General features: G+C 43.8%; 1 protein-coding gene across 4 annotated transcripts in view; it reads left to right on the top strand.

Annotated features, from left to right (window-relative positions):
• Positions 1 to 15,279, top strand: part of Hps4 (HPS4 biogenesis of lysosomal organelles complex 3 subunit 2) — a 29,301-nt gene that overhangs the window by 248 nt on the left and 13,774 nt on the right. The window contains exons 2-8 of one of the 4 annotated variants that reach the window (XM_004843346.3): positions 1,377 to 1,443; positions 1,622 to 1,883; positions 6,206 to 6,296; positions 7,940 to 8,083; positions 11,389 to 11,496; positions 11,872 to 11,988; positions 13,844 to 13,938. In XM_004843346.3, coding sequence (XP_004843403.1) covers positions 1,843 to 1,883; positions 6,206 to 6,296; positions 7,940 to 8,083; positions 11,389 to 11,496; positions 11,872 to 11,988; positions 13,844 to 13,938 — 596 coding nt within the window. In that variant the 5' untranslated portion in view covers positions 1,377 to 1,443; positions 1,622 to 1,842. Of the gene's footprint in view, positions 1 to 1,376; positions 1,884 to 6,205; positions 6,297 to 7,939; positions 8,084 to 11,388; positions 11,497 to 11,871; positions 11,989 to 13,843; positions 13,939 to 15,279 lie in introns of all 4 variants that reach the window. The other 3 variants (XM_087198312.1, XM_004843347.3, XM_087198313.1) reach the window with 3 other exon arrangements.

Genomic DNA, 15,279 nt, shown 5'->3' with positions numbered 1-15,279 from the left:
CTAGAGGCCCCTTGCGGTTTCAAGCAGCTTCCTGAGCCTCGAGGACTGTGTCTGGCAACTTCCTGGCCATTTGCAACCATTAGCACCCCCTTTTCAGTCCCCGTGACCAACTCGGGTTCCTTCCTGCACCATTGCCACCACCCCTCCTTCAGGCCTTTTGTTTTTCACTTTTTGTTTGTTTTTTGAGACAAGGTCTCGCTCTTCAGTTCAGGCTATCCTTGAACTCATTAGCCCAGGCTAGCCTTAGACTCACTCATGGCGATCCTCTTGCCTCAGCCTCCCGAATGCTGGGATTACAGGCGAGTGCCAAAACCCCCGACCTTGTTTTCCACTTCTTGACATCCTGAGTCAGTTCCCAGACTGCCAGAGCCATTTCTGGCCACATTCTGACATCTGTGACCCCAGGGTCACTACTGGCCTCTCCTGGACATTTCAGAGTTAAGTGAGTGAACCTTGGTGTGTCGGACCCAGTCCTTTCGGAAGAAAGGAGGGAACTTTCAGGCTGTTATCCTTGGTTCCAGGAGCTGAGATGATGCCTCCATAGGTCCCAGAGATGCTTTGTAGACTACCCTGGGTATGGCCTTATGAGGGAGGGCACCCCAAGTTATCTGGAGAGACCTCCATGTTGCCAGCTGTCCTCAAAGATAGCAGAATGGTGGCAAGCATTTGAGACAAGTTCACTGAGGACATGAAGCTTAGAGAAAGTGACAATAGGAATGAACTTCTGAAGTGACCACAAGGTTGTCACGTGGAAGGATTAATCCTTTATGTTTTCCTGTAGTGTCACCCAGCCCAGTGAGGGAGGAAGGTTCCTAGGAGGCCAACTGAGACCAGCCTTTCTCCCGAAGGGGTATGACGGTGGCTGACAAGGTAGTTTTGGTGGAGAGTGCAAGAGACAAGGATTAGACAAAATGAGGCCAGGGTCCCTGCTGACTGAAACTCCTCAGTACACTGAGTTATCTCTCTTGGGAGAGTTTGAAAGCCACTTGCTGAAAGTGCTCTTTTTGCTCTTTGAAAACTTGCCTAGATCTGAAATTTGGCATGTTCAGGTTTCTTTTGGGCTATTGAAGTGACAGTGCCTTAGTTTGGGTTCCATTATTACTATGGCAGCCACTTTATAGTGATCCCTAATGCCCAGTGCCTTTTCACACTAATTACTTAATTTTATTTTCTGTGATACTTGTGATCAATTGTTGAAGAAACTAAGGCACTTACTCAGAAATCTTGGCTGCCTTTTTTTAAATTCTGAAACATAATTTTCACAAGTATGGAAAGCCCTTTTGAAAATATACCATTTATTCAACTCTGCTTGGGTCACATGCTCTCTCATGGGTTTCTGAAAGTAATCCATTCCTTGTGTTTGTTTCACAACCAAGGCGCTGATGTTTGAACTGGAAACTTCAACTTTTGAAAGAATCTTCAGGATAGCTTTGAACTCCACAGGTTAGAAATCTGTCAGAACACTTCCTCCAGCTAGCATGCCTCTCCCTGTGGGGGTTTCCTGGAGAGGATCTTGAAGAGATCATTCTTCAGACAGCCACCCACACTGATGCTCATTGTACCTGCCTAATGGATTTGGCTTTTCCAGTCATCTCTTGCTTTATTATATTTCCTGCCACAGTTCTAGAAGCTGTATAGATACTCGTGGAACTGAGAGGTCTGCAAGAAAGGGAAATGGCACTTACCTGTTGACTAAAAATGAAATTTCAAGTGGCAGTTGTGACAAAAGACTCTTAATCTTTCCACACCTGGATTCACTGGATTGGGGATACAGCTGGAGAACAAGAAGTGATACTGGAAAGGGGAACCCAAATGAAGAGGATGAGGCCTGCTGGAGAGTAAATGGCCGCCTCCACCTCTCCAGGGACAAAGTCAGCCTCTTGGTGAGTATCTGGGCCTGCTGTAGCTATAGCTCTCACCAGACTGCTGGGTGGATCTCTAGGGTGATTGAAAACCCCCAGCCAGATTGTTTTGATGTTATTAAGAAAAAGAGTCATTTTCCTCAAGCCACCACATTTAGAGCTAATGTGTTTTGTTTTGTTCATGGTAATGGGGATTGAACCCAGGGGCTCTCTATCGCTGAGCAATGCCCCCAGTCTTTTAAAAAAAATTTTGTTTTGAGACAGGGTCTTGCCAAGTCATTAAATTGCCTAGGCTGGGCTCTCACTTGTTATTCTCCTTTCTCACCCTCCCGGAGGGCTGGGATTACAGGGGTGCTACCATGCCCAACTGAGAGCAAATGTCTCTTAACCTTGCAAGCCTTTTGCACCATTTAAAGGAGTTCAGTATCGCTGGTAGATTGTAGAAAAGATGACCACAGCTGATTACGAAGCCAGGTTTGATAATAGCCTGGGTGTGATTCTTTACTGTGGGGAGACGAGGAATGGTTACAGTTGAGAATTATACCATGACAAGAAGCCTGGCCAGTCTGGCTCTTGGAGGGTGTTGCACAACATCTGCCTGTAACTCAGTTCCCTGCCCAACCCCTTATCAGCTGATCCTTTTTCATAATTTGATCCAACAAATATGAAAGTGAAAGACATTGTTTCACCAGACTTAACAGATTGTATATATACTGCTTATAGCCCAGTGTGGTGGTGCATGCCTACAATCCCAGCACTTTGGGAGGCTGATCAAAAGTCCAAGCCCATCCTGAGCAACCTGGGGATATAGTGAGGGACTTGGGTTCAGTCCACAATACCAAAAAAAAAAATAAAAAAAAAATAAAATTATATGCTGGTTATATATGTGCAAGTCAAGAGTAGAGCAGTTCAGGGTATACTTTTTTTCAGAACTTGGGGAAAGGGGAGGATAGGGCTGGGGGAGGGAGCAGTTCCTGAGTTGACTTTGAAACATTTATTGAGACTATTTTTTCGGTTGTACTGGGAATTAAACCCAGGTTCTTGCATTTGATAGGCAACTGTTGTATCACTGAGCTCCATCCTGATTCTTATTTTATTTTGGGATTGGCTCTCACTAAGTTGCCCAGGCTGGCCTGGAACTTGTAGTGCTCTTACCTCAGCCTCAAGAGTAGCTAGGATTCAGCAGCATACTTCATGGACCTTGAGAAAACAATCCAAAAATTCATTTGGAACAAGAAGAGACCCAGAATAGCAAAAGCAATTCTAGGTAACAGAGACATGGCAGGGGGTATTACAATCTCCAACCTGCAACTCTACTACAAAGCTACTGTGATAAAAACAGCATGGTATTGGCAAAGAAACAGACCTGAGGACCAGTGGAACAGATTAGAAGATGCAGAAACAACGCCAGACACACTCAGCCATCTCATCTTCGACAAAGGAGCCAAACACCCTCACTGGAGGAAAGATAGCCTCTTTAAGAAATGGTGCTGGAAAAATTGGGCTTCAACTTGCCAAAGATTAAAATTAGACCTATATCTCTTCTCACCATGCACTAAACTAAAATCAAAATGGATTAAAGATCTAAATATTAAAATAGAAACTCTGAACCAGTTGGAACAGAGGTTAGGTAGAATCCTTGAAGACACTGGTGTAGGAAAAGATTTTATGAACAAAACCTCAGTTGCCCGTGAACTAGCACAAACAATCAACAAGTGGGATCTCCTCTTATTAAAAGGCTTCTGCACAGCAAGAGAAACCACCAACAGTGTGAAGAGACAACCCACAATGTGGGAAAAAATCCTCACCTGCTCTTCCTCAGACAAAGGTCTACTATCTCGAATCTATAAAGAACTTAAAAAGATCAGACCTCCCAAATTTAAAGACCCAGTCCAAAAATGGGCATCTGAAATGAACATCTGTTTCTCAGAAATGAACGTCTAATTTCTCAGACAAAGAAGTAGAAATAGCAAATACATAACATGAAAAAATGTTCAACATCACTGGTCATTCAAGAGATGCAAATGAAAACAAGGCTGAGATTCCACTTCACTCCAGAAAGAATGGCTGCTATCATGAAATCAACCAATAACAAATGCTGGCGGGGCTGTGGGGAAAGAGGAACCCTGCTCCACTGCTGGTGGGAGTGTAGACTGTTGCAAGCACTGTGGAAATCAGTATGGAGATACCTCAAAGAACTAGGACTGGAAGTCCCATTTGACCCCACTATTCCACTGCTGGGGATCTTCCCGAAAGAATTAAAAGAATCATACCACAGTGATATATGTGTGCCCATGTTCATAGCAGCACAGTTTGTAAGAGCTAAAACTTGGAAACATCCCAAATGCCCATCAACTGGAGACTGGATAAAGAAAATGTGGTTTTTTTATAAAATGGAGTACTACTTAGCCATAAAAAATGAGAAATTAGAGACATTTATAACTAAGTGGATGCACATTGAGGCAATACTCTTAAGTGAAATAAATAGGACACACATGTATAAATACCGAATAGTTTCTCTGGTGTGAGAAACTGAAAGTATAAATGAGGACTAAATGTATAATAGGTAATGTGAAATAGGAAGAAAAGGGGCAAAGGGGAAGGAAGTGGGAGGGCTAGGGGAAAGGATAGAAGGGAATGGGATTAATATGAGAAAATGGAAAAATAGGAACAAAATCTTTGTAAATAGGACTGGAAGGGTTGAAGGGAGGGCTGGGCAAGGGTGAAAAATAAGAACCAAGAGAGACTGTGTAAAGGTGCAAATTTCCGATGATGAATGTCATATTCTATACCTAAAATGTACCAATGATTAGAATGAATAATCGATAATGTAAAATAGGAAGAAAAAGTCCAAAGGCGTGGGGTAGTGGGAGGGGCAGGGGAAAGGAAAGAAGGGAAAGGAAAAATGCTGAGAAATGGAAAAAATGGAAATAAAGTCTTTGTAAATAGGGAAGGGTGGAGGGCGTGAAGGGAGGGCTAGGAATGGGGAAAAAATAAGAACCAAGATGCATTATGTAAAGATACAATTCCCAATGAGAAATGTAATTGTGTTGTATACCTACAATGTACCAATAAAAGAATTTAATTAAAAACAACAAAAAAGAGTAGCTAGGATTACAGATATACACCACTGTACCCTGCTTGTTGAGGCTTTTTGATCTGGACCAGCCCTAGAACTCTAGAAAAAGGATCATCCTGGAGACAGGTGGTGGCTGTCATGGGCAAAGAGAGGGGAGGCCCAGGGCAGGGCACAGATCCCTGTGAGAAGAATGCAGGTGACAGAGTGGCCACATCTTCTCCACTGTACACTACAACCTGATGAATGTGCTTTTGACGATTTAGAAATAAAACCAAGGTTCAACCTTTGGAGAGTTCACTCTGGTCTTCAAGAGATAATCAGGTAATGAAGATAATGAATATTGCATAATTATTCTGTAGAGCAGACCATAAAAGTGTTTAGGCAAGAGAGGGCTATGGAGGGGCCAGGGATTTAGCCCAGTGCTTCTGCTGCCTGCCTTGCAAGCCCAAGGTCAGGAGTTTGATCCCTGGTACCAAAAAAAAAAGAGAGAGAGAGGGTTTTGGAAACTTAGATTCCCCTGGGCAGGACAGTCAGGAGAAAGTTGATGAAGAAGCATGTTTGAGTGATGCTTAGAGCCTGGTACAGTTTTTTTCTTGTTTTTTTTTTTGGTACCAGAGATCAAACTCGGGTTCCTGCGCTTGCACAGCAGGCGGTGAAACCACTGAGCTAAATCCCCGGTCCCTAGCCTGGTACAGTTTTAACTGACAGAAGAGTCCACTGTTTCTCTGTAAACTCCCAAAGGCCCCTGCTTTTCCCTGTTGTAGATGCACTGCCTGGAACTGAAATTGCATTTTGCACACCACAGACCCTCTGTGAACATCTGTTAGGTAAACTCCTGGTGGAGAGACTATTTCTGGAGATCACTATGCTCAGCAGTTGGGAGAAATGCAGCTAAGACATCCCTAACCTACCTTGTTATCATGGCCTCAGAGGACAGTGCACCAGGCCATGTGGTTGTATAGTTACAGTTCAGCATTTCAAATAAGAGCTGTCATTGTGGGTGTGCCAGTTTTCCTCTAGCTACTCATGTCTTTTTGGGCAGATGGTCTGACAGCTGTATAGAGGTATATTTTTAGTTGGTTTCTCCTGCACTTGCGGAGTAGTTTTATCTATTTGTAGCTGCTGGGTTCTTTCTCTGTTGAGCCCAGCAGAAGGCTGCACTGGGTACCAAGCCCTCCGTGGGCTCAGAAGTAGGAAGCTGCATTTTAATATACTGTTGTCACTGGGTGAAAGAAAACATGGCTCTGTTCTGTTCTCTTGCCAGGTGGAGTTATTTTTTTCTTTATGATGGTTCCAAGGTGAAGGAGGAAGGAGATCCAACCAGAGCTGGCATTTGTTACTTTTATCCTTCTCAGGTAAGCCACATGACATTTTAGTATTCAGCATGGATCCCACTGCCTCCACCTGGCGACTTTTTATAGTATAGGATGTAGCTCAGGACAGCTCTCTTTGACCAGTCCAGGCATTTGACATGTCTGCCATCTTATTCTGAGATGTACTCTTTCTTTGTGTTCTGGTCTTAAAATTCCCAGAGAGTTCAGGACGTCCCTCTTCCCCATCTCTCTGTTATTATCATGATTTTTTGTTTGTCTCCTCTACCCTCAATTTTTGGGCCAGCTCATCTTTTTTTTTTTTTCTAGTACCTGGGATCGAACTCAGGACTTGTGCTTGTGAGGCAGGCATGGTGGCATTGAGCTAAACCCGCAGTCCTGGGTCAGCTCATTTTTAAAAAGATTTTTTTGAAACATATAAGAGTAGAAAGGAAAGTATCGTGAACCCTCATACTATTATCAGGGCTTAACCAGCTTTGTATGGTTTTAACCCTCTTATTTTATTTACTTACTTAAGATATTTGAAGCAAATTCTAGACATTGCATCATCTCACTCAGTCCAATGCCATCTCTACCCAAACAGGACGTTACACCTAAAAAAAGTTACAGTATTGGTAACAGTAATTCCTTAATATCATGATACCCAGATTATATTCAGATTTCACCCTTCTCTCTTTTTAGTCTCTCTCTTTCACTCTTTCTCTCTGTCTGTCCTAATCAGTCCAAGAAGCATCCACATAGTCTCTGGTTGTTTTGTACTTTCAGACCCTTTTATAGTACTCCTCACCCATACACCCTTTCTTTTTTCCACCCCTGCCATTGAATTATTGAAGAAACCAGGCCATTTGTGTGGTAGCATGCTAGAATATCCCACACTCTGGGTTTGACTGATTAGTTTCTCATGGTGATGTCATTTGCTATCTTCTACCTGCTGTATTTCCTTTAAATTAATAGTAAACTCTAGAGCCTTGATTAGACCCAAGTTCAGTTCTATCAGGCAGAAATTCTTCAGAGATGGCGTGTACATTTTCTGTGGCATCACGTCATGTCTGGCTGTCCCACAGTTTGATTAAGGATAAGACTGATAAGATTTGGGCCGGGGATTTAGCTCAGTGGTTTTGCCGCCTGCCTTACAAGCGCAAGGGCCCGAGTTCGATCCCTGGTACCAAAAAAAAAAAAAAAAAAAAGAAATGCTTCTCAAAGACTGATGAGATTCTGTGTCCACTCATGTGATTATACTGTGACTCAGATGGCCAGGATTAATCCAGGCTGCCCAGACCGCTCTGTGCAGGGGATTTGAGTGGGAATGAAAGAATTGTGTGTCTACTCAAGTGTGTGCCTATAATCCCCGGAACACAGATAGAGCTCTGTGCTGTTGTTTCATGTGCTCACTGGGGCTTTTCTGACAGTTCAGCCACCCTGACAGGCTTGACAAACTTGTAAAGGGCCTGGTGGTAAATATGTTAAGCTTTGCCTGATAAAGGCTCTGTCATATATTATTTCTTGTTTTTATAACACTTAAAATATATAAATAATTCTTGGCTCGTGGGCCACATAAGAACAGGCAGCAGACTTCATTTGGCCTTTGGGCTTTAGTTTGCTCTGAGGAATGACCCAAGAATTCAAGAATTTTAGCCTCTTGTCTGGAATCTGCTCCTTTCTCACAGACCGTTCTGGACTGTCAGGAGCTGCTCTGTGGGCAGATTGCTGGAGTTGTCCGCTGTGTCTCTGACATTTCTGGCTCTTCTCCCACTCTCATTCGCCTGCGGAAACTGAAGTTTGCCGTAAAGGTTGAAGAAGATTACCTCTGGGTAAGTTCAGACAGGCCCGCCCGATCAGTGCTGCAGTGTTACACTGATCTGTAGCTCTTGAACCTGGAGTTTGTTCCCCCTCCCCTGGCACTGTGTCCAGTCATCATCCACACTTCCGGTGACATTTGCTGAGGTGCTCATCATAACTGAGTGCTGTCCAGAACATTTGTTTTTCCTTTATGCAGAGGATTAAGCCCATCTTGGGCTTTGCCCATGCTGAGCATGTGCTCTACCCTTGAGCTGTACCCGCCACCCCCACTCTCTGCAAGACATTTTTAACATGTCCTGCTTTACACACAGCTGCTTTCTCCTTTCCTTTAAAAGACTTAGGCCAACCTATGAAAATTCTGTTTGCTTTGTGTTGCAAATAAATTTATTTCCATCTTTTCTTCTCTATATACTCTGAATAGTCTATGCTTCAAGTGATATAAAGACCCTGACATTCATATATACAGGTTAGGTTTTAAAGAATCCACTAAAGGTAAATAAATAAAAAATATTCTTTTACAGCCATTTAATCTAAAGCGTATTTTCCCTTGCCTGCCCTTTAAGGCTTTGGAGGTAAAGGCATGCTGTGATGTGGGGTGGTATATTCACTTTGTAGGTGTTATTTCCCACATTTTATTATGAAAAATTTCTAACATACTGAACAGTTGCAAGAATTTTATAGTGAAAACTCACGTCTCTTTTACAATTAACATTTTATTGTAGTTGCTGTATCACATATTGCTGTGTTCATCCTTTCATCCTCCCATCAACCCAGATTTTAAAAAATACTTTTCAGAGTCAGTTGCATACATCAGTGTATTCCCCTACCCACAAATACTTAACCGTAGATGTAATTAACTAAAGTTCACTGTTTGTTTGTTTTTTGGTACTGGGGATCGAACTTGGGACCTTGCGCTTGCAAGGCAGATGGCGGAATCACTGAGCTAAATCCCCAGCCCTAAAGTTCACTGTTTAGGGTTCTTTTTCTCTTGAAGTGAAATTTACATTTGATGAAATAAATAAATCTTGAGTGTACCATTTGAGCAGGTGGACAAATACTGCACATGCCACACAAATTCCTGGCAACGTACACATCAACCCTGGAGATTCCTTCAGTCCCACTCCAGTTAATTCTGCCCACTCCAACTCGAGGCAGCCATTGTTTTGAAGTTTTCCACTATAGATTAGTTTTGCTTGTTCTAGAATATCATATGAGTATTTGGTATACTATTCTTTATTTTAAATGACATGTCTGCCACTTAATGTTTGTGAGATTACATCAATCAGTATTCACTCCTTTTTATTATTAAATAGTATTCAATTTTCTGAATGTATTACAGTCTGGTTATTCTCCTTTTGGTGGTTGGAGACATTGCCAGCTTTAGGAAATTAAGAGTAAGGCTCTTAGGAACATTCTCATGGATGTCTTTTTGTGGATATATGTTTTCAAACTGCTGATCCTAGGGAAGGTATATGTTGAATTTTACAAGAAGCTGCCAAGCCTTTTTGCCAAGTGGTTGTACATTCTCATCAGTAATAGTCACAGAGAACTCCACTTACTTCTCTTCCACATTGATATCGTCAGTGTTTAATTTTAGCTCTTCTGCTGAATTTGTGGTGATATCTTATTGTGGTTTCAATTTGTATTTCCCTGAAGACCACCACGTGGAGGTGCTTTCATGTAGTCAAGGGCCATTTGTATATCTTCCTTTGTGAAGTGTGTCAAAGTGTTTGCTCCTCACTTTTTTCTTTTGTTCTTTTTTCTTTTCTTTTTTGTTTTGTGGTACTGGGGATTGAAGCCAGGGCCTTTGAACTGAACTACTTCCCCAGCCTTTTTTATTTTGAGACAAAGTCTAAGTTGCCCAGGCTGGCCTAGAATTTAGCATCATCTTGCCTCTGCCTCCCGAGAAGCTGGGATTACAGGCATGCACCATCATGTCTAGCTGTGCTTGTCCTTTAAGTTGGGTTTTCTTGTTTTACTGAGTTGTAGTTCTTCATGTATTTGAGGCCATTTCTTTGTCAGATACATATTTTTAAAATATTTTCTGCCAGTTTGTGGCATGCCTATTAATTTTCTTTAACAAGCAAAAGTTTTTAATTTTAAGGTTTATGGCTTTCTGTTTTCTGTGAATCTATTTCCCACCACTTTGGCCTCTTTTTTTCGGTAAGAGTTTTATAGTTTTTATTTTTGTTTGGGTTTTTTTGAGACAGGGTCTAAGTAGGTATCCCAGGTTGGCACTGAACTCACGGTCCTCCTGCTTCAGCCTCCCAGGTTCTGGGATTATAGGCTTGAGTCACCACACCTGGCATAATTTTTGCTTTTAAATTTAGGTCTACTATCCAGTTTGAGTTAATAATTTGTGTTGTGAATAGAAGTCAAGGGTTATTTTTTTCTTATTTGGATATCCACGTATACTACCACCATTGTTGAGAAGACTTTCCTGACCCTGTTGAATTTCTTTGGCTACTTTGTCATAGATCAGATGACCAGATAAGTCTGGATCTATTTCTGGACCCTGTATTTTCTTCCATTGATATATTTGAGGATTCTACACAAGTACCACGCCGTCTTGAATTCTGTAGCTTTATTGTAAGTCTTGAAATTAGGTGGTATAAGTTCTCCAACCCTATTCTTTTTTAAGATAGTTTTGGATATTTTAGATCATTTGTATTTCCATTGTTAAACCACTTCATCAGTTTGTAAAGAAAAGCTGGTGGGATTATGACTGGAGTTGCTTTCAGTTTATAGATAACTGGGGAGAAAGTAAGCATTTCCTGTATGTCAGACTGTTAAACGCTTGGATCACTTCAGAGGAGAAAACATGACTCTCCTGTAGCTTACATTTAAGAGAATTTTCATTTACTTGTTTTCCGTCTAGGTTTGCTTATTTAAATTCCTGGTTAAATACCATTAGGACACATTCCTAGAGGTAGAATCAAGACTATGAGCTATGTTCAGGTTCTTTAAACATATGGCTAGATCTCTTCCCAACTCAGCCGGAGTTTGTCAGCTTTGCACTTAGCACTTTGGAGGTTAGGACTGTGATGACTCGGTCAGTCCTGCTCTTGAAGCTTTCCGTCCACCTGGAGAGACAAGGTGAACAGGAAGGAGAGTGCATTTTTGGCAGGGCACCATGAGTAGAGGGACAGAAAGTACTTGTTCTCTGTAGAGATCAGCTTGGTGGCAGTGAAGGGAGTGGGTTCTGGGTTGTAGATGATCAGTCTTGGCGGGCAGTGGAGAGCTGTGGGTGCCAGAATTCTGTGTTTGGCCTCAAAGAACAGGATAGTGCCTGACCTCCTGGGCTTCCTCTTCTCAGGTGCTGGGCTGTGCTGTGGAGCTCCCCGATATCAGCTGCAAGCAGTTCCTAGATCAGCTCATTGGATTCTTTAATTTTTACAATGGTCCCGTTTCCCTGGCTTATAAGGTATGAGTGTGGCATGGGGAATCATGTTGGGCTTCTTTAGTAAAGCCAATATTGTCCGAATGTAGCACTTCTTTACATGAATGCATGGTGTCCAGTGACCAGGTTGAGGGCCCTTGGAGCCCCTCTCAGATGCCTGTGTTCCCAAGTGTTTGTCCTCACCCCTGTTCCCTGGGATGGCTAGAATAACAAGTGTCCTGGTTCTGTGGTGGGGCAGGAGGTCAGGGTGGAAGAAGTGGGGGGTGTGCTTGCAAGGGGTCAGAGCAGGCCATCCATGCGGCCAGTTTCCTATGTGGAATGGTCTTTAGCACAGTTGCAGTCCTTGCCAAAGAGTCTGTCCAGATGTCAGATACTGACCTCAGGCTGTTTCTATTTTAGAACCATTCTCAGGAGGAACTGAGTTTGCAGTGGGACACTTTCATTGAGCAAGTTCTGAAAAACACCAGTGATCTGCATAAGATATTCAATTCCCTCTGGAACCTGGATCAAACCAAAGTAACATTTTCATTCTCTTTGTTTACTTCATGCATAAGAACAGAGCCTCGGGACAGTCTTTTAAAAACTCTCCTGAAATGAGCTATATCTAGAGAAGTGCCTGAAACATGTCGTTTTCTAGGCAGGCGGGCAGGCAGGAAGCCCTGCTATGAGCTTCCCTGTGGGTGCTTCCCAGTTCTTTGAGCAGGAGCGAGATAGGCCACCTTGAAGAGCCTCCTTTCCCTCATCTATAAACTGGTGTTGTGTTACCAGCCTCCTAGGACTGCTCTGATGGTACAGTGAGGCTGTACCTCAGGTGACACCAAGTAGATAAGAGTAAGTCCCCGACTTACGAGTGAGTTCCATTCTGGGAGAATGTTTGTAAGTCCGATTCATTTGTAAGTCCAACAAAGTGAGTCTTATACACCCTTCACACACATATACAACATAAAGTATTAAAAACCAAACACTCAAACATCTTAGGTTCTGATTCACCACTGTACTACTGTACACTGTTGCGCTGTACAGTAAGCACACAGCAGCATGACTGTGACAATGTCCGGCAGACACAAGAGCTACTTTCTGCAATTTGTTTGCATTTGTGAATGTAATGTGAGGTCCATTCATATCTGTGAAAGCTTGCAACTCGAGTGTTTGTAAGTCAGGGACTTAATGTACTCAGTATAGGGGATTACCATTTTGCTATTGCCCCAGCAGTATTGAACTCAGAAACCTGAAGGTCCCCTCTGCTCTCAACATTACTGTCATCTGATTTAATTATTTTCAACCTCAGAAATGTCCAGCTCTAACATTTTAAAACACGCTTACTGTGAGAGAGAGAGAGAGACAGACAGACAGACAGATGGGTGGAGAGGAGATAGGTAGGTAGGGTGGGAAGTGCTCTGCCTCTCTGAGCCATTCTATTTGCCATTGGTACTCAGTGGAACCAAGCTGCTTGTGTGACTGGCCTGGCTACCTACACTGTCCCCTGAAGAACGAGCTGTCTGAGCCCTGAGCATCTCAGATGAGCCTCCTACATCTCAGACCAGAAGCAAGTGTGTCTCTCTGACAGGGGTGTGGCGCAGGGTCACAGCCTTCACAGAGCATGAGTCCACTAGACAGGGAAGGGTTTCCTCTGCTCCTGTTGGGTGGACTTTGTGGAGTTGGCCCTGAGTTGTACAGGGTGCTGGCTGGCACTGGATAGTTTTAAGGCCAGGAAAGAATAAACAACCTTTTCATGTGGCAGCTGCTGCAGGACTTGGTTCCATTCATGCTGAGACGTGGCAGCTTATGGGTACCTGTGGGGGTTCGCTGCCAGGCAGGCAGGTGGAAATAAGAGGCGGGGGGTATTGCTGGACACTTTTGTCAGGTTCAGATGCTTTTCTTACAGTTTTAGGAACTTCTAGGCAACCAGCTCCTCACAGCTGTGTTAGCTTGGTGAAAGGCTGTGGTGTTTTCCCTTATGTGACAGGATCAAGCGATAGCACCTGGTCGGATATCAGTGAAGCCAGCGGCCTCTCTTGGGGCTGCTCTGCAGGGTGGGTGGGTTTTACTTGGCCCTATGACTTGTTGCCATCTCATCTCAGCAGCGATAGTCAGGTCTCCCAGGCAATAGCCATATGCACATTCACTATGCCTTTCAGCTTCTGGGGAAGCCTCCTATGCCCAGCATTTGGCATTTTGTTGGTGTCAGCAGTCATGGGTACTGAGTACAGATCAGACCCAAGAAGGTATGACAGGGGTCTGACTATGGGACGCCTTCTCCTTTCTCCAGGCTTTGAATTATAACCTCCTATCTCTATGAAAGCCACTGCCCTTGTGTCCCTGCTGTGTTGTGAGCCTGCTAATGGCTGGCCATGTGTCTTGCTCTGCGCAGGTGGAGCCCCTGCTGTTGCTGAAGGCAGCCCTCATTTTGCAGACCTGCCAGCGCTCGCCTCACATTCTAGCTGGCTGCATCCTGTATAAAGGACTGTGAGTAACACCCTGTCCCTCTCCTCTACCACATTATCCTGCTGCAGGACTGACCACCTGGCTACCTCCAGGTCATAGGCAGTGAGCTCAGTCTCTGGCCAGTTCTACGTGAGCTTGTGTGACAAATACAATGGTCCCTTGCTTTGTGAACTCAGCTTGTTCCATAATTCTGGAAAAGATGGCCACGTTCAAATTCATGCAGGGAAGATGGCCACGATCATGTTCATCATCCAGTGCAGAGTTCAAAGACAACAGAATTTTGCCAAATGCTTCTGTTTGTGAACCAAATTCTTCGCAAACAAAAGTATTCATGAACTGAGGTACTGGGTTGTTTAGATTTGACTTAAGGTATGTCCCTGTCTTTGGGCACAACCAGGGATTGAAGATTATTGTGTTCAGGAAAGGTGGACCTATGGAAGGGGTCCACGTAATTCTCAGTGTGGGATGTGCTCTGTAGTTGTCACTTACAGGATGTCAGTAGCAGCCAGCCGTGTAAGCAAGGGGGCATGAAGGCTGCAGTTGCCTTCATCTTGTGTCCTAGGGCCCCAGTGCACCAGCTGCAGCTTAGCTTGCAAAACAGCATAACCCGCTCTTCCCCAGCTCCTTCCAGCCCAGTGCCCAGGTCTGCATCCTTACAGGCCTCTGAGAACTCACAGACCTCTTCGCCCAGCTGGAGGGCCTCTCTGTGAGCCCGAGTGTCTAAGAGCCACTCCACATGTTGCCAAGAGTTGCTCTCACGCCAGGGTCGGAAGCCAGAGGGCCCTTCTGACTGCATAACTGTGTAGCTGAGGGGCACTCCAGCTGCTTCTGGCAGGGCTCTTGAGAGCAGTGCTCTCAAGGCTCTCGAGCATAACAGGCTGGACCTTGAACCCTAGCTTCTCTTCCTCCCAGCCGTGAGCCTTGGACAAACTGCTTAACCTTGGTTTTCTCTTCTGGGAAACAGAGACCCTGTGTGGATAATGAAATGACTCAACAGGTGTGGAAGGACTGAGTACAGTGCCTGGAGCACGCGATCCCCTTTTCCCCTTCCTCTTTTCTCAGCAGGACAGCTCTGCCTCAACTTGCAGGGTTGCCAAGCTCACCAAGACCTGGCTTGCTTTTTTTTTTAGTAAATTTTATTTTATTTTATCCCAAATCTTCCCTTCAACCCCCCTCCCCTCCCTATGTACAAAAAAGACATGGCTTTCAAAGATAGCATTTTTCCCTTATTTTACATTTCATAAATATTTAAAAATTATATGGCTAATATTTTAACACTTTCTTATTGTTGAAAAAACCCCCCTACCAATAGAGAAATATACAGAACACATTGAACAGTTCCTGTTCTCTCTTGCTTACACT

Source organism: Heterocephalus glaber, unplaced genomic scaffold (assembly GCF_053883595.1).
Source record: "Heterocephalus glaber isolate CG9 unplaced genomic scaffold, H.glaber_assembly_v1.0 deba00001687, whole genome shotgun sequence".
NCBI classification, from domain to species: Eukaryota; Metazoa; Chordata; class Mammalia; order Rodentia; family Bathyergidae; genus Heterocephalus; species Heterocephalus glaber.
Note: the sequence above shows the minus strand (reverse complement) of the source record. Positions and strands in the feature narration are given on the sequence as shown.